Source organism: Petaurus breviceps, unplaced genomic scaffold (assembly GCF_028583685.1).
Source record: "Petaurus breviceps papuanus isolate PSGF00001 unplaced genomic scaffold, PetGlider_PUasm1.0 140, whole genome shotgun sequence".
In the NCBI taxonomy this organism is placed as follows: Eukaryota; Metazoa; Chordata; class Mammalia; order Diprotodontia; family Petauridae; genus Petaurus; species Petaurus breviceps.
In genome coordinates, this window is record NW_027185698.1 from 17,484,118 (window position 1) to 17,506,338 (window position 22,221).

General features: G+C 39.2%; 1 protein-coding gene across 1 annotated transcript in view; it reads left to right on the forward strand.

The window, feature by feature from the left end:
- The first annotated feature begins 10,140 nt into the window (after positions 1-10,140).
- Positions 10,141-22,221, forward strand: part of DHX15 (DEAH-box helicase 15) — a 76,819-nt gene continuing 64,738 nt past the window's right edge. Inside the window, exon 1 of the mRNA XM_069069074.1 lies at positions 10,141-10,434. Coding sequence (XP_068925175.1) covers positions 10,364-10,434 — 71 coding nt within the window. The 5' untranslated portion in view covers positions 10,141-10,363. The remainder of the gene's footprint in view (positions 10,435-22,221) is intronic.

Consider the following 22,221-nt stretch of genomic DNA (forward strand, 5'->3'; position numbering starts at 1 on the left):
GTAAACCTTGAGCAAGTTACTTAACCCCAATTGCTTTAAAAAAAAAATACTTGGGAATTACTCCTCAAAAATAAATAAATAAATAAATTATGCTTAAAAATATATGAACCCTTATGTCTATAGAAAACTTAATTAAAAAAAAAAGAACCTGGAAATCGTCCTTCAATAAATTCTCAAGGAAAACTGCCCTGATGTTTTAGAACCAGAGGGCACAATAGAGGTTGAAAGAATGTACCAATTACCCCCTGAAAAAGATCCCAGAAAGAAAACACCTAGGAATATTATAGCCAGGTTCCAGAGTTCCCAGATCAAGGAGAAAATATTACATGCAGCCAGAAAGAAACAAATTGAATACTGTGGAAACACAATCAGAATAACACAGGATCTGGCAGCTTCTACACTGAGGGATTGAAGGGCTTGGAATGTGATATTCCGGAGGGCAAAGGAGCTGGGATTAAAACCAAGAGTCACCTACCCAGAAAAACTGAGTATCATGTTTCAGGGGAAAATATTGTAATTCAATGGAATAGAGGACTTTCAAGCATTCTTGATGAAAAAACCAGAGTTGAGTAGAAAATTTCACATTCAGATACAAGAAGCAAGAGAAGCATGAGAAGGTAAACAGGGAAAAGAGATCATAAGGAACTTACCAAAATTGAACTACTTACATTCATACACAGAAAAATGATAATTGTAACTTATGAAACTTTTCTTAGTATGAGAATAGTTGAAGGGAATAGAAATGCATATATATATATGTATATATATATATATATATATAGGAGGGTATATGGGTGTATGAATGCACATGTGAGAATGTGTGCATATGTGTACAGGTAAACATAGACAGAGGGTACAGGACCAGTTGAATAGGAAGGGATGATACTTAAAAGGTAAAATTAAGAGGTGAGAGAAGAATATAATGAGAGGAGATGGGGAGAGATAGAATTGGGTAAATTATCTCATATAGAAGAGGCAAGGGAAACCTTTTCCAATGGCAGGCAAAAGCAGGAAGGCAAAAGGGAATGAGTCAACCTTATTCTAAATGAATTTGGTTTAGGGAGGGAATCACATACACACTAAATAGAGTATCTCACCCTACAGGAGAGTAGGGGGGAAGGGGATGAGAGAAGGGATGATGGAGGGGAGGACAGGCTGGGGGGGGAGGGAAGTTGGAAGCACCCACTTTTGAAAAGGCACAGAATCAAAGTAGAGAATAGAGCAAGTGCGGGATGGGATGGGGTGGAGGGAAATAGTCCTTCACAATATATTCACATTGAAATGTTTTGCATGGCTACACATGTACAGCCTATGTTGAATTGCTTGTCTTCCCAGTAAGGATGGGTGACAAGGGAGGTAGGGAAGGAATCTGAAAATCAAAGGTTTAAAATCAAATGTTTAAAATATATATTATTATTATTATTATTATTATTATTATTTTACATGTAACTGGGAAATAAGATATACAGGGACTGGGGCATAGAGATCCACCATGCTTTACTGGAAAGTCGGAGGGGAAAGACATAGGAGAGAGAAGATTGGGGGAGGGGATATTCAGTGGGATCGCTGTTTTGGGGTGGTGGATAGGGGGAAAATGGGGAGAAAATTTGTAACTCAAAATCTTGTGGAAATGAATGATGTAAACTAAAAAAAAATTAAATTAAATTTTAAAAAAAGAAAAAAGAAAAAGGGGAAGAGGAAAAAAACCCCAGCAAAACAAACCAATACATCCAAAAAAAAAATCTGAAATCCTATGGGATATTCTACACCTGTGAATTTCTGCCTCTGCAAAGTAGGGACAGGAGAGATGTCTCTCATCTTTGGGGGTAAGCTTATTCTTTAAACCATATATGCCTGCTGATAAATCACTGATACTCAGAAGAGAGAATAGAGCTGGGTATGTAGACCTACAGAGAGATCATAATTGAGCCCATGGGAAATGATTAGATTACCAAGAAAGAAAATAAACTGAGTAAAGAGAAGGGGTTCTAGGACAAAGCCTGGCAGGAAACCAGTGCTTAAGATAGTGCTAACTCACTATCATATACTGTGTAAAATCTATCTTTCCCTCTTTTTTTGAAAAGTAGGATAAGATTTCCTTTTCCCCTCTTCAAGACAGTTTTAATGACACAAGGTACACTTTTTTTTTCTATCATCAAGTCCATACTCTGGACTTCACTTACCTCCTACAGATTTAGAGCTGCTAGCTCTCATCAGTTTCTCAAGTTCCTCTAACTCAGCTGGTCATGAGCGTGGGTGGAGGGAGTGTGACTAGCTTCTTTTCAACACCTTGTCCCCTTCCAAGAATATGCAACTCTTCTCAGGCTTATATTTTTAAAAGGTTTGCACCTATGTCAAATTCTCATGATATGAAAGGTCCAAGTATATTTTGGAGAATTTCCTAACTTCTCTTAGCTCAAAGGCCCCAAACAGGAAAACTGTTAAAATATACAAATACTACTCTTCAGTATTCATAGACTGACTTAACTTAAAAATATACTTTATAACATTATAGAATATTGTTGCTTTTTAAAAAAAAGGGGGGGGTACAATATAGGGACCCTCCAATAAACTATTAATGTCATAGATGTATAAAAATCCCCACTAATTTATATATCTGCATTTGAAGGCTCCTCCCCTACCCCAAAACCACACTTCAGTTCTAGTTTTGGCTGTTGCTTTGTAGTGGGTAGAGGAGCAAAAGGCAGTTTTATTTTTTTTTCTGTTTCCTACCAATTTTCATTTTCTCGTTCCTTTCTCTGGATTCATGCTCCTGGCTCTTCTACCTAAAAAGAAAAAAACCCAACCCATTCTTCACTTGTTATCATCTTTACTCTCTTCCATGCATGCTATTAGGTAGATGCCATTTATTTTCTCTAGTCACTCAAAAGAAAGAGATAGAGCAAAGATTCCATTACAATATTACACTTAAGGACTATGAACTGAGGTTATAAATGAAAATTTGAGAAGGAAACAAGCTTTTTTTTTCCCACAGATGCTTTTATAAGAGATCACATGTGTAAGGTCATAAGACTGAGAGATGTAAACAACATAAGATGTTGCTATGTTTATTATTAAATGATTTTTTAAAAAATGAACCCTGAACAAAATGCATCTAGGTTCTCTTTAGACAAGTTGTTTCATACATATATATTTAAGTTATACAATATTTTATGGCATACATCTACAGAGATAACTTTATTCAAAGGTCCCCTGAGTACTGATAATCAAATGAGGTTAAAAATAAAACAAACAAAAAACAAGGAGATATGATCATCTAAGTAATTCGCCATTATCATAAAAACCTCAGAAAAAAATTTAAAAAGTTGAAAAAAAGTTACAGATGACTTTAATTGAATCAAACTGTAGTGCACCAAAAACATGCTCACTGGAGCGCACACACACACACACACACACGTATTAAGTGAAATACATAGCAGTACAAATCATCTACAATGGGGAAAAAAGTAGTTGAAAAACATATGTCGCCCAGGTCATATAGCTGGATGGACAGTCCATCAATTTACAACTAGGTTCCAATTAGTGCAAATAATGAGTCCCTAAAGTGGTTGCATTTATTTGAATTCACAGTAGTCCAAGTAATAATCATGCAAAATGTAGTAATTGGTTCCAGCACAATGGAGATATGCAGTGTGAATTTGAACAATACAACCATTTCATTGAATTCATTATTCATTTTAATCAACACAATACTCACTAGCTATATGACCCTGGGAAAGTCCCTAACCCTGTTTGCCTTAGTTTCCTCATCTGTAAAATGAGCTAGAGAAGGAAATGGCAGTATCTTCTCCAGTATCTTTGCGAACAAAACCCCAAATGAGATCAGAGAGAGTCAGACATGATTAAAATAACTAAGCAACAACAAGCACAAGAAGTTGTAGTTCATCAATAGGTATATATGGAATATATGCTATAGCTAGAAAATAAGCTAGACCCAGCTTTAGATGCCCTCCAACCCCATTTACTCCTCTAGCTTGGAGAACAGTAATTAAATAAAGGTTACCTGACCAAAGCAAACCTCCCTGGTCATCACTCTCCTATAAACCGTCATCTTCCCCAATCACAATGTAAGCTCCTTGAGGGCAGGGACTGCCAAGGTTTTTGTCTTTCATCCCTAGCACTTAATACAATCCTTAACAAGATGGAGAGCTGGAAGACACCTCAGAGAGCATCTAACCCAACCCCTTCATTTAAAATGGGGAAACTGAGATCCACAGAGGTTAAGAGGCCCACAGATTTCCCTAAGGTCACATAGGTAGTAAGTGGCAGATCCAGGATTCAAACTCAGGTTTTCTGATTTCAAATGCAGAGCCCTTTTTGCTCTACTATGCTGCTTCATCATTGTGCAAATGTTTAATCCAAAACTAAAGTTAAATTATAAAATAGGGGAAAGACCTAGCATAATATGCATTATCATGGTATAGTGGAAAGAATATTGGATTTGGAATCAGAGTATGTGGGCTCAAATGCCAGCTCAACTACTTCTAACCTGTGTGCCCCTGGGTAAGGTGGTACAGTGTAAAGAGTAACTAGAGTCAGGAAGATCTGAATTCAAATCTGATCTCAGACACTTACTAGCTTCCACTTAACTTCTGTTCGCCTCAGCTTCCTCATCTGTAAGACAGGGATAGTAATAGCATCTACCTGCCTGGGTTGTGTGTGAAAATAAAATAATAATTATAAAACATTTAGCCTGGCCGGGTGTCTGGCTCTTGGTAAGTGCTATATAAATGTTATCATTATCATTATTATTATTATTTTAATTCTCTGGACCTCAGTTTTTTCATCTCTAAAATGAGGGGTTATACTCGATAACTTCTCAGATCCAGTTATAAATTCAAGCACAGGATTTATCTAGAAGAAGAAATTGTGAGAGCAGTATAACAAACTAGAGAGGCAATAGAGGAATAGCCCCACATTTTACATGACTACATCCAAGATATTAAAAAAGCCAGAGCACTTTGGGCATTAAAATATAGATAAGAATTGCTCAGGATGAGAAGTCATGAAAGATTTGTGATCTGTATAATTGGGAATGAACCCACACTGACAAAATCATGGATTTACTCAAATACCAAAATACTATGCATTATAGAAGTATGGCACATGATATGCTTGGTCATGTCCTTTTGTAGATCCTTGATAGGGGCTTCAGAGTATCCTGGCAATCATCCTACATATCTCTTGACATTTTGTAGATACCATAAGTTCATGCGGGCTATCCATGGTTGTTATTTCTGCCTCTTACTACAGATCTGTTCATTTTCTTTTTCAGTAAAACATCAGTGCTGTTTCTTCTGAACTTCCTTATTGGTTCTAAGTTGGTAATGTGTTGTAGCCTATTCACCATACACTTCTCATTGTCTTTTGGGGGAACCTCAACTTTAATTCTTTAGTGACCTCGATATTTCATGAATTATAGTCATAAAGCAAGACTGGAAGGACATTACTATTGTAAAAGAAACATTGGTATTTCAGGCAAAGAGCTCGGAGGTCATTAAAAGCAGTTTCCCAAATGTGATCAAGCATGCTCTCCTCCTCCCATTCAGATCTGGGCCCCGTTCATCCTTCATCCATATAGTGTCTGTCTAAGATATACATACTGATAACACAGCTCTATGGTTAACCATACAACTGTATACTAGAGCCTGGAGTATAAGCATCCACCAGCCACTTGGTTTTTTCCTTTGTGGAGACTTAGGCTGAATTCTCTTGATTATAGATCTTACATAGGAGGATCATGAAAGTGCTTAGGCTTAATGCCATCAAGAGAACATAGGTGACTTAATCACCCATAAGAAAATCCTCTACCATTTGGATTATACGTTGGATACATACCATGACAGTGGCAAAACATTTGCTAAGTATATGTCTCCTTATTTTATATCTTGCTGGATTTAATAATCAGAAGGCTTAGAAAAAAGTTATTTCTTTTGGTACATTTTTCAGGGAATTGTATGTGAATCTGACAAATGCAGGGGATACAAACCCTGTTGGAGGAAAGCCTTTAAGACATTTCACTCTATAGAATCATGCTTTTTTTTTTTTAACAGTCTATGAACAATAAACCCAGTAGGATCTTAACTGAAAGAAGGACCTTTCAATCAGTTGTGCAATTGTAAAAAGATGGTCTGCCTGCTCACTTCTCATTAACTCATCAAGGATTCCCTTGAGGTATGTGCAGATTATATTCAGGAAGATTTTGTAGAGGTGGAAAAGCAGGCATCTAGAGCTACAGTTATTGATATTTTTCTTAGTTACCTATTCTTGGTAATCATTTCCTCTCCTCCTATTTGGCATTCTCCCCTCTTTCAGATATCTTGAGAATTAATCCCTCAATGCTCTCAAAATCATGTTACCTCTAATTGAAATTCTTCTATGCATTCTTGGACTACAAAGTGCCTCTGCTTTTCTCCACTTTGTTTTCTTTAGTGCTATTTCCACTTTCTACCTAGCTCTAGTAATTGATAGAAACAAAAGAAAGTTTGTTCAAGAAATCATAGAATCTCAGACTTGACTAGGACCATGAACAAGAGTCTCCTGTGCAGCATACCTGACAGGTGGTCATCCAGTTTTTGCTTCCAGGAGAGCTATAAATAGGAATGATCAAACCATAAATTTAGAATTTAGCACTTATATTCATTTAGCAGCATAGAAACAATTGAGTTCAATACCTCTCTAGCAAGAATGAAGTTAAAATAGGAAACCATCAAATGACCAGCTTTCTGCTCTTCATTCCCACCCTCATCCCGAACCTGGCAGCCTCCAAGGTGGAATTTTCAGTGCTCAGAGTATCTACCATCACAGTCTTTTGTCCTGGAGTCTTTCTCCACCCCCCAACAGAATTTGTTTTTTTTTTTTTAAAAAGCTAATTTGAGGGCACATTTTGTGATGCCTGCTTTGGGCCCCAAAATTGCTGGCATAAGGGGCTTGGCCTGGTCATACTTATATTGGAAGCACATATTTATACCATGGAAGCACACTCTGCCTCCTGTGTTTTCCTTTATTGGCTATGTGGCCAGAAAAATCTACACCTTTAAAACTAGCCAGACTGAGAGTCTCTTTTTACAGCTCACTGTTTCCCGCTGTGTCCAGAGGGTCCAGTTCACCAAAGGTCTGGACACAATGAACTTAACTGGAAAGAAGATACACTCTCCTTTTACCCTGGCTTCAAGAAACAGGCCTAAAGTTTCTGTTCTGTGTCATTTGTCCTTAGTTTCAGGTGCCAGTGTTGATCCCCATTAGTGTGAGTGTTCAAGTCATAGTTACCTTGGAGCCAGGAGTCCAGGTAAGATGTTGCAGCCAGCCAGTCTGATACAGAAAATCTGAGAAGTAAGGGTGGCTGGGACTTGAGGCTGAAGCAGGTTTGGACTTGGAACTGAACTGTATTTTATAGGAACTGAGCTAAACTATGAATCTAACCCCTTTCCCCACTCCAGAATGTGAGGTGGTAAAAAGTAGGGTAGAGAAATATTTTCTACCTGTTGGAGGATATGCCTGTATATTTGTTATACCTTTGAAGTAAATATTCCCTTACAAAGGCAAATGTGTCTGATATGTAGCTAAACAGAACTGGGATGTAGGGGATCACCCCCTACACTTGCAGAAACACCTTGGTGGAGATAGGAGCCATTAGCCAAGAGCCTAAATACCCTATACCATCTAAAGTATACAACTCTGGGGGAGAGGTGTGATGTCACATACTTGGACTTCAGGCCAGGGTAGACAGTATTACACTAGTAATATTCTTTCTAAAATACTTTAAAGTAAAAAGAGTGGGAGAAAAGTCAGTGTATTATCTCCCATGCTAGGTAACATAGATAGGAGCTATAATATAGGAAGAGTAGCAGTAGAAACAACTAGTAATTCATTTGAGAACAGAATTCAAGAAAAGAGAACAACCTTGGCTTCATCAAGAACAGGTCATGCCAGACTAACTTCATTTCCTTTTTTGACAGGATTACTAGACTGGCAGATCAGGAAAAAACTTACATAGTCGAGATTTCTGTAGAGCATTTCACAGAATCTCTCCTACAATTCTTATGGATGAGTTAGAGGAAAGTATTCTTTTCCACTTTATTTTAATGTTCTTCAGAGCAGAGAATAGTTCAAATCTGGGACCAATCTGATAGGACACACTAGGGTTTTCATAGTCTTTCTTCTAAACTTTTGCACAAAAACAGCCTTGAGGCATAAAACTGGCTTATTGTCCCAAGTTTTTTTTTTCTTTTAAAGTTCACAATAGTTTTATTTGTGCTTTTGAGTTTTATGAATGATTTTTGATTTTACACTTTATTTCCAGGTCTAAAGCTCCACTCCAACAACTCTTCCCTTTTAAAAAGAGATTTACTTTTTAAAAGTTCTTTTATTTTTAGATCACCTTCATTCCTAAATCTATTCCTCTTCCCTCCCCTACTCAGAAAGTCATCCTTTGTTACAAAAGGAAAAAAAAAAGTTCTCCAAAACCAACACATTAAACGAGACTGACAGTATATGGAATGTATTTAGAATACAACCTCCTTGAGATTGACTATTTTTGGTTTTTTGCTTTTTCTTTACATCCCTGGCACTTACCATAGTGCCACAGATTAAGCACTTAATAAAGGCTTAATTAATCAAGTAATTAATATTCTACCAACTCTCCAATGAAAGGAAATGCATTTTCTTATCTCCTCTTTGAGAGTCAAGCTTGGTCGTTCTACTTACACAGCATTTGTTTTCAATTTTTCTATTTTTTTCCCCATTTATATTGCTATAATAATAAAAGTTATATACAAATATATAACTATATAATTTTTTGCAAAACATTTTACACATATCACCTCATTTGATCTTCACAACTATGTGGAATATTTATTATTATTATCTCCATTTTACAGTTGAGAAAACTGAGGCTGAGAGAGATTGTGACTTGCCCAGGGTCACACAGCTAGTGTCTTGAGACAAGATCTGTATCTAGGTTTTCCTGACTCTCTTTCCCCTAGACCACCTAGCTATTTCAATTTGTGTATGTTTTCTTTTGGTTCTGCTTATTTCATTTTCCATCAGTTTATTTAAAAGCTTCCAATGTTTCTCTGTATGCTTTATATAAACTGTTTCTTATAGCAAAGTAATATTCCGTTGTATTCACGAACCACAATTTGTTTATTTCCCAACCTGCAGAAGCCTATTTTGTTTTTATTTTGTGTAGTTATAAACGCTGACACAAACATTTTTACACATAGGGAGACTTTCTATCGTTAACCCCACCCTCGGAATAGTGCTCAGCCCTAGGATCTACGGATCAAAGGATAGGGACACTTTAGTCACTGCAAAATTCTAAGTCCCTTTCCAGAATGGTTGGACTACAGCTGCACCCACTAGGTTTTATTAGCATGCCTGTTTTCCCACAATACCTCCAACATGAACTATTTCCACCTTTTGTCAACTTTAAACGTTTACTGGATGTGAAGCTGACTTTCATTTATCAATAGTGGTTTGGAGTATTTGTTCATGCTTATTGACTTTTAATTGTTTTTTCTTTTGGGAAGTTTGTTCATATCCTTTGGAATGGGTTGGGGTTGGGTCTGGAGGTAGTGGGTTCCCCCCACTGAATGTCTGCTTTGTTGGGGTCTTCTTGGCTAGCAGGCAGTGGGCAGCCCATAACTGCTCGTAGATTCCGGGGCTGGATGGCAGGGGAGGTCCCCTACTGAGGTTCATTATCTAACGAGGAAATTCAGGCGCGGAGGGGAGAGGGTCCTTTCCCACGCTCTTCCGGCTGGCAACAAAGTGGCAGGTGAGCGTGGGAGGGGGACTCCACCTTTTTGTGCCTGCACCGCCCTATCCTTTCATTCAGCCCAACTTTCCACAACACGTGGGGCTCCCCCCCCCAACCCTCCCGCCACTTCTCCAAGGTTTTCCTTCTCGTAGAGAGAGGGTGGAGGTGACACCGAGGTAATCTTCCCAGCAGCCTTTTCGCGTTACGTGCCCCATCACGACAAGCCTAGAGGGCGGCGATTTCTTGCCCCTCCCCCTCCTCTCCTCTTCCCAGCAAAAGGCGGGAGGGGGTTGTACGGCGGGCGGCTGGACGAATGAGCGAGAGAGAAACGGCGAGGAGCGGCGCGGCGCGCGCGCGCACCAAAGCACGCACGCACGCGACGGAGGCGCGCGCGCAGGCCCGGTCCTTGCCGCCGCCGCCATTTTACCTTCTGGTCCTGGCCGCACGGCGGAGGCTGTTGTAGGTGGGGGGGCGGCCCCGAACGAAGGATCGCCCTTTTCCCTATTGCCGCCGGTCGCCTCTCATCTCGTTCCCTCTCTCGCCTTTTAAAATCTCTTCTTCCATCGCTGCTGTGCCAGCGCGACCATGTCCAAGAGGCATCGGTTGGACTTAGGGGAGGATTATCCCTCCGGCAAGAAACGTGCGGGGACCGATGGGTAAGCGAGGCCGGCCCGAGGCGGGAGGGAACGCCGGCCTTTGTTGATGTCTGGGCGGGCGGAGGCGAGGTCTCAGCTGGACTAGACCGAGCCAGGGATTACCGGAATTTTCTTTCGGATCTGGATCCTATGGCAAGCGGCCCGGGGGAGGTTTTCCTCTCCCGGGACCCCCGCGGGTGGCGGCGCCAGCACCAGGCCCAGCCCCAGCCGCGGAGGCCGGAGGGCCTGGCACGAGTTTTCTTCCTTTCCCAGGCCTTTCGGAGCTGCTGGGGAGCAAGGCCTGCCGGGGGAATCGGGGAGCCTCGTGGCCGAATCTCTCCGGCCACGGCGGGATGGTGGGGTGGAGCGATTTTTCCAGGCCCGGGAATTCCTCCTTCCCCGGCTGTCTTTCCGGATAATCAAGAAGCTGGAGGCCATGGAGAGGGTTGGGTCTTCCCGGGTGAACCGAGGCCGAGCCCAGGAAAGGGAGAGCAGCGCGTGGGCCGCTGGGGGTGCGATCCTGGGGGGTGGGGGGTGGCGGCGCGATGGGGAGAGGTCGTGGGGGAAGGGCGCGCGCGCGTGGTATGTGTGTGAGAGTGTATGCAGTGCGTGTCCACACACGCTCACCCTCGCCGAGGCCCGAGCAGCAGACGCCGGGTCCGGGAGCTTGCCTGTCGGTGTTGCTGGCGGGAGCTTGGTTGGGCTGTATCCATTCAAAATCGATACTGAAAGAGGACAACTTCCGTTTCATAGGCCATGCTCCCGCGGTCTTCTGGTTTTGCAGGTACTAGTTTGAAAGCTTGGTCCTGGTCATACTCGGGCAACAGTGGAAGCACCTCTTGTGGTATCCACTGCTGTATTTTTTTCCTCTAATTTTTTGACATTTTTGTTTAAAGTACTGAGTTCCAAATTCTGCCTCTCTACTCTCCCCATCCTGAGAGTGTAAGCAATCAGATATACATGTGCAATTATGTAAAACGTTTCCATATAAGTCATTTTGTACAAGACGACTCAAATAAGAGGAAAAAAATGAAAGAAAGTGAAAAATAACATGCTCTAGTCTGCAGTCAATATCAGCTTTTTCTCCGGAGACTGATATTATGCTTCATCATTAGCCCTTTGGGATTGTCTTGGATCGCTGTATTGCTGAGAATAGCTAAGTCATTCACAGTTCTTCATCGAGTAGTATTGCACTTACTGTGTACAGTGTTTTCCTGGTTCTGTTCAATTCACTGTGCATCAGTTATTTAAGTCATTTCAGGTTTCTCTGAAATCATTCCTGTTTGTTATTTTTTATGGCACAATAATATTCTACTACAGTTAAGACTGCAGCTTGTTTATTAGCCATTCCCCAATTAATCCTTTTGATTTCCAATTCTTAGCCACCACAAAAAGAGCTGTTGTAACTTTTTTTGTACAAATATAGTACATAGGTCCTCTCCCTCCTCCCTCCTTTTTTTGGATGTCTTTTGGATATAGACCTAGCAGTGGTATTGCTGGATGAAAGGTATGCACAGTTTGGTTGCCCTTTGGACATAGTTGGAATTTGCTTTCCAGAATAGTTGGATCAGTTCACAACTCCATCAACCAAGCATTAGTGTTTCAGTTTTCCTGTATTCCCTCCAACATCCAAAATTTTCTTTTTTACTATATTAGCCACTCTTGATAGGTATAAGGTGGTACCTCAGAGTTGTTTTAATTTGCATTTCTTTATGACTATAGTAGATTTGATTTCTTTGTCTGAAAACTTTATATTCTTTGACCATTTACCAATTGGGGAATGACTTGTATTCTTATAAATTTGACTCATTTCTCTATATATTTGAGAAATGAGACCTTTATCAGAAATACTTGTAAAATTTTTCCCCCAGTTTTCTGCTTTCCTTTTAATTTTGGTTGCATTGGTTTGAGATGTTGATCTATATGTGGTTTCTGCCAAACTGTTTTCTGGTTTTCCCAGCAGTTTTTGACAAATAATGAGTTTTTGTTTCAAAAGCTTGGATCTTTGGATTTATCATATACTAGATTACTATGGCCATTTACTATAAAGTAATTTGTACTTAATCTATTCCATTGTTCCACCACTCTGTTTCTTAGCCAGTTTCAGATTGTTTTGTTAATTACTGCTTTATAATACACTTTGAGATCTGGTACTTCTGTTTCTTAGGCAGTGCCAGATTGTTTTGATAATTACCACTCTATAATACAATTTGAGATCTGGTATAATTACACTACCTTCTTTGGCATTTTTATCCACTGCTTTTGTAACTCTTATCCAGAATATTTTGAAATCTGAAGTAGTAAAGTCTCATATTTGCAGCTTGTCCATTGAAACCAGAAGTTTAGTTGTGTCTTTAAGGTTTTTTTTTTCCCTTTTCTAGAAACTTTGGGCACATTAAAGTCACCCATTTGGAAGGCAAATTTTTTGTAGGTCACATTTCTATCTAAGTATTTGCTCAGGTTGTTTTCTCTTCCTGCATTTTCTTGGAGAAGAGATGGTATGGATTTTCCTAAAACTCATTCAAATAGTCTTGCCCATAATAGGTACTTAAATGCTTGTGTAATGAGTAATATTCTACATCCCAGATCTAAGGTTATTGGTATAATTAAGCAACAAAATCATTCCTCTGTTGTTTATTTGTGCCCACTCAATGCCCCAACCCTGCTACTCACCTCTGACTTTGGACAAGTCACTTAGTAGGTTTCCTCGGCTTTAAAATAAGGGTTTTGTTCTATAAGGTCTCTTCGAACTTTTGATTTTGTGATCCTATAAATGCCAAAGCTAATTGCCTCCAATTAACAATTTCACTGAGTTTATTCTGCAGTTTAAGGTAAATTATACCTTTTCCCCCCCTTTAAACATTTGATCTTGTGCTTACTCCAGGCTGATGCTAAGTGGATTGTGATTTCTCTGGTATCAAAGTGTAGAATAAAGCAGGAAGGGATTTCTTACTCAAAAGTTTTTGTTATCTAGTTTTTGAATATTTAAAACAGAATATATCACATTTCAGTATTTTTCAAGAAGTTTCACAACTTTAGAATAAATTTACTTGTATTTCTAGGGTGTTTTTTTTTTTAATTTCTGAAAAGTTTGTTTCTTGGAGGCCTTTAATTCTTTAGTTCTGAAATTGTTATCTACAATATCCCAGTGAAGGAGAGAACACTAGGCTCTTAAATTTTTGAAGCAGAACAGACTGCTTTTGTCATCCTTAGGGATGGAAGTGACTTTGTTTCCTGTAGGGAGAAAACCAAATTTGTTAAAGTATTTTGTTAAAAGTATTTTGAGAAACTAAAACTAACATATGTTAAGGCAGGCTTTATGTTACAGGGAATATTAAATTCACTTCCTTAAGAGCAGTAGTGGTTGGTGCATCTTTGCAGTAATGTCTCATGTCCATGTAGCTAAATTATGTCTGCTTAAAGAGTCCCTAGGAACAGTGAATTTTCAGAATTCAACCTTAAAGTTATTAGATACTGTCAGTTTGACCTATTTACTTTGAGTTAAATTGTACATGTCTAAAAGTTTTCAGCTCTTGGGATCACCTATACAGTAAGTCTTGATCTATAGAAGTAAGACTTCATCTTTATAAAATGATAATAATCCATTTGGCTGTATATAATACAACAGAAAGGGCTATACAAATTCACTTTGAAGGGTCAGTGTAATTTAGTCAAAGGAACTCTGGATTTGAAATGAGAAGACCTGGGTTTGAGTCCTGGATCTACTCCAAATTTAATCTGAGTGATGTTGGATAATTAGTAAGTATGAAAACACCAACTCTGTACTAGACACAATAGATAAAAATAGAAAATAGAAATTGCTCCTTCCCTTAAGGAGATTATATCTATCAAAGGAAATATCAAGCACATATAAGTAAATGTGTAATATAGACATAGTAGACAGCAATTCTGGGAATGAGGGATGTCAAGAAACTTCTTGTAGGAGCAAGCACTTGAGCTTTGAAGAGAGCTAGAAATTTTCAGAGTTGGAGCTTAAAAGGAAGTTCATTCCAGGCATAGGGCTGGGGACGGGTGGGGTACAGCCTTCTTTAAGGCACTGAAAATAGGTGATGGGATGAAGGCTGATAAGTGGAAAGAGTGTCTCTGAAGCCAGAAGTCCTGGGCTCACGTCTTTTCTCTTACAGTATTGTGACCTCCAGCAAGACATTTAGCCTTCCTAGACCTCACGTTTCTCATCTATAAAATGAGAGGATTGAACTAGGTAGCCTCTGCTCTAGATTTATAATCCAACGTATGTATGTGGGACAGCAAGGAACCCACCCAGTATGACTGGAAGGTAAGAGTGCATGAAGAGGAGTAATACTTGTATACTTATTAGACAAGTAGAATGAAAACAGATTTTCAAAGGTTACAAACAGGAGTCTGTATTGTATCCTAGAAACAATAGGGAGCCCCACTGGAGCTTTATAAATAGGAGTGTGGTATGGTGAAACCTGTGCTTATCAAATAGCACTTTGGCCAATATGTGAACAGTGGAATAATGTGAACAATGGCAAGTAGAGACAAGATTTTTCTCATCTTCTAGAGTGATGTGAAGAGTAGTGACCATGTGAATTGAGGAAGATTCTAGAGATATGATAGATGTGGAATTCACTGGCAATTAATTAGATATGGGGAACAAGGGAGAATGAAGAGTCAGGGTTGCTAACCTGGGTGACAAGAAGAATAGTGCCCTTGACAGAAGTAGAGATGTTTGGAAGAGCACTGTTTAGAGAGGAAGGACAGTTCTGTTTTGGACATACTGCTTTTCATTGAATTATGTACTAGGACATCCTCTGGGAAATGTCCAGTAGACAGTAGGTGATATGGGACTGAAGATGAGGAAAGACATTTAGGACTCAATATATTGATTTTGAGCATCATCTGCATAGAGGTCATAATTGAGCCCTAGAGAGTTGATGAAATCACTGGGAGGGAGGGTATATAGAGAGAAAAGGAACATTGCTTTGACCTGCTTTCACCTTTAAGAAGGCTGGATTGGACATGGGGCAGTGGGGTGCTCCAGCAAAGGACACTTAAGGAATAACCTATTAGGTGTAATACACTGTATTTGGGCACTTTTTATTCTTTTTCCTCCCTGGACAAGTGATGAAAGCAGTTGAATTATTTTTCTATTGTTGCTTTAACTGGCTGTCCAAAACATTCTAATTGCATTTTGTAATTTAAGACACTAGTTCTGAAACATCATATAGGAATTTTCTGAGCTAGCCATTTAACTTTGAGACTCCGTTTACATTCATGTTTAAAATGTGGGGTTGAATTAGATGATTTCTGAGGTTCCTAACTTCCATCATTCTTGGATCTTTCCAGAGGATTGGCAACTTTTATACATTGATTGTCATCTTTTAGCACTGTGAATAGTGCTCAGGAATTTTTCATAGTTGCTAATTGACTTAAATTCAGTTCTTCACGTTTGTTTTTAAAATCCTGGCTGTTGGTGAGTGGATTTTTCTTTTTAATGGTTCACACTTAATGTAGCCTTGTGAGTGCCACTTCCAAAAGTCTCTGCCTTAATAGATACAGGTAATATATGTTTCTCTTTCTGTGCCTGGATCATAAGTTACTAGTAGACTAGTCAACATGTATTACATCCCTTTTTTCCCCTTCTTGCTCTCCCCCCCACCCCAGTTTTTACCTGCATCTATCTAGAAGTCCTAGGAACATAAATTTAGAATTAGCTAGAAAGGTTAGATTTTAGCAACAATGTGCTGCAGCACACCAATAAAACATTCTTGAAATGAGGTCACGTTAAGAAAATGTTTGTCATTGGTATATTCAATATTAAGAAGCTTAGATTTATGACGTGAACTAAGTTGTAGTATTTATCTTAAAAATCAGACTTTATTTTGAGAAGGCTGTTTAAATATCATTGATTCTACTTGTATAAACTCATAAAACACATGAATTGTTCCTATTTTCAGTCCTATAGTTCTCATCACAGTTCATGAAATGAAAATTCTTTTACAGTTCCCACTGTAAAAGGTGGCAAGGCAATTTAAAAGGTTTTATCATATTTTATACTCGAAGTAGGCTGTTTGTAATTGCATAATAAGTGGGACAAAATCCAAACTGCACTGTCAATTTGAGTTAACTGTCAGAACAGATACCCTTCACATATACAGTGTTGCATACATTAGATGCTTAATAAATGTTTGAATTTTTCTCTTTGTCCAACTTGACTGGCTAAGATCTGAAGTAATTGTAACTTTATATCTTGGATAGTCATTAGTATCTTCTGGCCCCCCCCCCCCCATCTACCATGCATTTTAGCATAAAGTAAGTTTCAGACAATTAAGCAGTTTCCTTACTCCAAACCTAAAATAACCAATAAATACGCTGAAAGCCTTGCTCCTTCCTCTCTCCTTCCAATTTTTTTTAAAGGAAAGGGAAATTTTTTATTGGCCAGGAAGTTAGATGTATTATCAGCAATACAGGGATCAGAGACAATCCCAGAGGACTCATGATAGAGCATGCTATCCACCACCAGAGAACTGATATTGTCTGAGTACAAACTGAAGAATACTCTTTCCCTTCCTTCCTCCCTCCTAATTCCTTCCCTTTATACCTTCCTTCTCTTCCTACCTTTCCCTCTCCCTTCCAGTTTTCTTGTACAAAATGGCCAGTGTGGAAATGTTTTACATGATGCAAGTGTATAACTTACATTGGATTGCTTATCATTGCAGGGAGGGATAGAATTTGGAACTCAGAACTTTAAAAAAGAAACAAAACAACACACCAAATGTTAAAAAATTGTTTTGACATGTAATTCGGGGGAAAATGATAGCTATTAAAAATAAAATGAATGCATAGGACTAGCTGATCTCGGTAATTTCTTGTAGTAATTCCTATTTTATGAGTTGGTTCCTTTTAAATTTGGTTTGAAAATGATCTTTATGCTGGAAGCTACTAATGAGTAGTAGGGATATTCTTTGAAGAAAAGGAAGTGGGTTTATCATCTGTCAAGGTGTTCTTTCTTGAATTCCTAAAGCACTTTCTCATTTGTATAAATCATTTTTGTGCTTAAATAACTGTTATGCCTCAGTTAACTCTGAGAACAATGCTCCTTTATAAGTAAGTTAGTTGTTCTGTTTAAAACACAAAAATCTTCACTCTAGGGAGAGCCATTGCAGCTATTCAGAAATGTTGCTTTTCTTTGTCTCTGCCTTTTCAAAGGTAAATAAGCTAGGCTCTAGGTAAAATTGATGGTAAATCTCCATTTGTCTTCTGCTTTTCTGGGGATAGTTTCTTTGATTCTCTTTTGTCTATCATAGTAGAGAAGGATCCGATGTCATTTATATTGATTGATTGTATATTCTGTTGAATAAATGTCAGTCATAGTATGGGTTGTGGGGATCAAATGAAAAAATACATATGTTTTTGCAAACCTTAAAGCACTATATACTTGTTAGCTATTGTTCATTATTCATTCTCCTGTCATGCAAACCCAGAAGGTTCTTCTATGACTGCAAAGCTTAAGATCATAAATCTAGAATTGGAGGGGACCTCAGAGCCCATCTAATACAAATGCCTCATTTTCTAGGTGAGAAACCTGGGACCCACAAAGATTAAGTGACTTGCCCAGTTTCATCCAGGTGGTAAGGGTCAGCCAGGATTTCAGTCTACCCAAGTCCTCTGAAACCTTCAGAGCCATTGTTCTTTCCACAGCAGCATATTGCCTCCCCAATCATGTGTTTGATTCCTGATCCTGCTACTTTTGTGAAATTGAACTTAAACAGATCTCTTAACCTCTTTGAGCATCAGGTTCTTCTATAAAATGAAGCAGTGCAGGTTGGACAATATCAGTGGTTTCTAACAGTGTGGAATTATTATTATTTTTTAAAGCAATCGGGGTTAAATAACTTGCTCAAGGCTACATGGCCAGTTATTTCTGGGTGTGGTGCTAAGTATATGAGCCCAGATTTGATCCCCAGGTCATCCCAACACTGGAGCCTGTGCTCGTACTCGCTGAGCCACCTGGCTGCCCCTAAGCAGTTGGGGTTAAGTAACTTGCTCAGGGTTACACGGCCAAGTATTTCTGGGTGGGTGCTAAATGTCTGAGCCCAGGATTCGATCCCCAGGTCATCACAACACTGGAGCCGGTGCTGTTACTCGCTGTGCTACCTGGCCGCCCCAACAGTGTGGAATTATTGCAAGAGGTCCTTCTCTTTAAGTGACTCAGTGTAATAAAAAAGCAAACACATGATTTATGGAAAAAGTAATATCTTGTGCCTCTATTAATATTTATCAAGTAACATAGATGCTTTATGATTAAATATATTCATTTCTTTGCTTTTTTTTTTTGAAGGGGGAGGGTAGGGCAATTGGGGTTAAGTGACTTGTCCAAGATCACAGAGCCAGTAAGTGTTGTGTCTGAGGTCAGATTTGAACACAGGTCCTTCTGACTTCAGGGCCAGTACTCTATTCACTGTGCCACTAAATATATTCTTTTGAAAACATTACATTGTATATTAATAGAACAGCCATCAGTATCATGTTGAGGTTCTAAAAAAAAATTACTAGACTAAATGACCTTTAAAGCACCCCTGCCCCCTTCTGTGGACCTTATTTCTTTAAAAAACCAAAACAACTGACTTATTCTTATGCCCTGTGTCTTCTACTTCTCTTGATCCCTTCTTCTAACGTCATCATCCAATTTTGAACTGCTCTTTCCAAAATATGAAATGAACTTTTAATTGCCACATCTAATGACCTTTTTGCAGTCATCTCATCCTTCTTGACTTTTTTTGCAGCCCACGATTTTGACGCTGTTGATCACTCTGTTCTCCATCTTTATTAGATCTTTATCTAGTGCTCGTCCTGGGCCCTTTTTTCTTCTGTTTATTTCATTTAGTGATCTCTTCAGTTTCCACAGTTTCAGTTATCTCTATGCAGTTGACTCTCTAATCTACTTGTTCAGCCCTAACTTCTCTGCTCATCTTCTGTCTCACATCTCCAGCTTCCTGTTGGATAGATTAAACTGGATATCCTCCAGGGATGGGGAAGCTGTGGCCTGGAGGCCATCTGTACCCCCCTAGGTCCTCAAATGTGGCCCTTTGACTGGATTCAGACTTCACAGAACAAATCCTTGCATTGTTTGGATTCAAATGGCCACACTTGAGGACCTAGAGGGCCACATGTGGCTCTGAGGCTGCAGGTTCCTCACCCCTGCTAGACATTTTTAATTCAACTAGTCCAAAACTGAACTCGTTGTCTTTTCCTCCAGTCCTTTCCTAACTATTACCTTTTTCCAACTTCCGTATTACTGGCAAGGGTGCTGTCATCTTAGTCACCCATGCTCACGACCTAGATGTCATCCTCCATTCCTTGGTCCCTGCCCCCCATCCATTTAGTCATCAAGTCCTGTTGAAGAATACTTTCCATAGTGTTTCTCATGTATACCTCTCCTATCCTCTGATGCTGTCACCCTCTTGTTCAGGCCCTTAATCACCTCACATGTGGAGTGTGATAGTAGCTTGTATATAATCTGGTTAGTGTCCTTATCTCAGGACAAACACACACACAGTGGCTCTTTATTCCAGGATCAGCTATATCCATGGTTCATCTTGTACAGCTCTTCATAGTTTGGCTCCTTCTAAACTTTTTAGTTTTCTTACACTTTTCTACCTTCTATGTATTCTCCTATCCAGTATCACTGTCCTCACTATTCCTCACACAGAACATTCCACCTCTGGATGGCAGTCATACCTAGAATTTCCTCCTTCATCTCTGTCTTCTAAGTCTGAGCTAAAGTCCCATCTTGTATATATCTTGTTTGTACGTAGTTGTTTGCATATTGTCTTCTTCATGAGCTCTTTGAGAGAAGGGACTTTTTTGCCTTTCTTTGTGTCCCCAGCACTTAGTACAATATTTGGCAGATAGCAGGTGTTTAATAAATGCTCAATGATTGACTGGTTACTTTAGTTCATGCTTTCTGCCTAGACTTTTCTAAGGCAGAATATTCTAAGGTAGAGACTTAAATTCTTTTGTCAGTCTTTAGTATAGTTGGAATTAGGAAACGATGTCCTAGGTTAAGTGATAGCTTAAGATTACATACATTTAACCATACTTGTAGATTTTAAGCCTTTAAGCCTCTTCTTTTTTTGCAAAATGAAATATTTTATCCCCTAAAAAGCAATCACAAAACATGGACATGTCTATTGTGCAGAGAGACCAGGTAGCATCTTGAAATCACAGTTCTAGTGTGTAGTAGCTAAATTGGATGGGAATGGGAGGGAGAAGGGAAGTGAGAAAAAATATCAGGATATAACTTCTGAAGGTCCCTATCGCCTTATCCCATTGTTAGAAGCTTCCATATCTGGCTGTTGTGGTATATTCCCAGTAGTCCTACATTCCTTCTTTAAGCTTCTTTTAGTACTCTGCCATAGAATAGGTTGGGCTTTCACCACTTTCCTCCAGCCGTAGTACATTTCATGTTGTTTCAGTAATTTCTCTACTGAAACTCCTTTCATTGTTTTGAAATATAGTCCTGTAGCACCCACCCAGAAACACCTGGCCATGTAAACTTGAGCAAGTTACTTAACCCCAATTGCTTAGGGGCGGCCAGGTGGCTCAGCAAGTAAGAGCACAGGCTCCAGTGTCGGGATGACCTGGATCAAATCCGGGCTCGGATACTCAGCACCACACCCAGAAATAATAACTGGCCTTGTAACCTTGAGCAAGTTACTTAACCCCAATTGCTAAAAAATATATATATATATATATATATAGTCCTGTGCCATCTATGTGATTTCTTCCTCACATAATGAACTTTGATATAAAGCATGTTGCTAGAATTCTTCTTTGTAGAACTGTGAATATGTCTTATCTCCCCAGGCATATTGTAACCTCAATGGAGAACAGGAACTTCATAATTTTTTACTCTGTGAATGAATCTAAAATATTTTCCAGTTATGATTTAAGGGATCATGAGAACACCTTTCTCTTATCAGTTTGCTTGATTCAAAGGTGGATGTCAGGATGGTCGGGGATAGTAAGGAAAAAACAACTTGAAAATTCCAGGCTGCAAACTGTTCCCATAGCATGACATAGATGGACCAGAGATCTTCCTTTTGGCAACTTTTTGTAAATTATGAGATGTGATTTATCATCCTCCTTATGTTACTACTCTGGTGTTTCTCCTTTTATTTTTTGTCGATTTTGAGATTTCTTGGTATAATGAAAGATGATAGCTCTTAATGCTTATTACTTCAACTTATTATATTACTGTGTAGAATGTGAGTACTGAGGTGGATATTCATTTTATTTTTGAAAATGGCTTTTGTGTGGTGTGTAGAGGGTGGCACCCTTTTCCTCCCTCCCCCCAAGTAGAATTTTGAACACCTTATTTGCGGCAGGACAAGAAACACACTTCTTTCTGATTTCTACAACTCAAATCATGTCAGTCTCTGTACTACTATTGCCTGCCTGGGGTGGGGAACCTGTGGCCTCTAGATCACTTGCTGGTCCTTGAATGCAGCCTTTTGACTGAGTTCAAGTTTTAAAGAACAAATCTTTTAATAGGGATTTGTTCTGTGAATTTTGGAGTTGGTGAGAGGGCTGTACCTGAGGACTTAAGAGGGCCACATGCGGCCCAAGGTTCTCGATCCCTGCCTCTAGCTGGTTCAAGGGCAGGAGCGCACAAAAAGTTATTTATTTCCATTTGAAGAGAATGTAATCTCATTCATTCCCAGCCCAGTGCTAGCAGGGAGAGTTCTATGCCTTTCTAGTCAGTACAGCTGTGTAAGGCTGCTTCCATGTTCATTTAATCTTCAGGGCTAGACACCCACC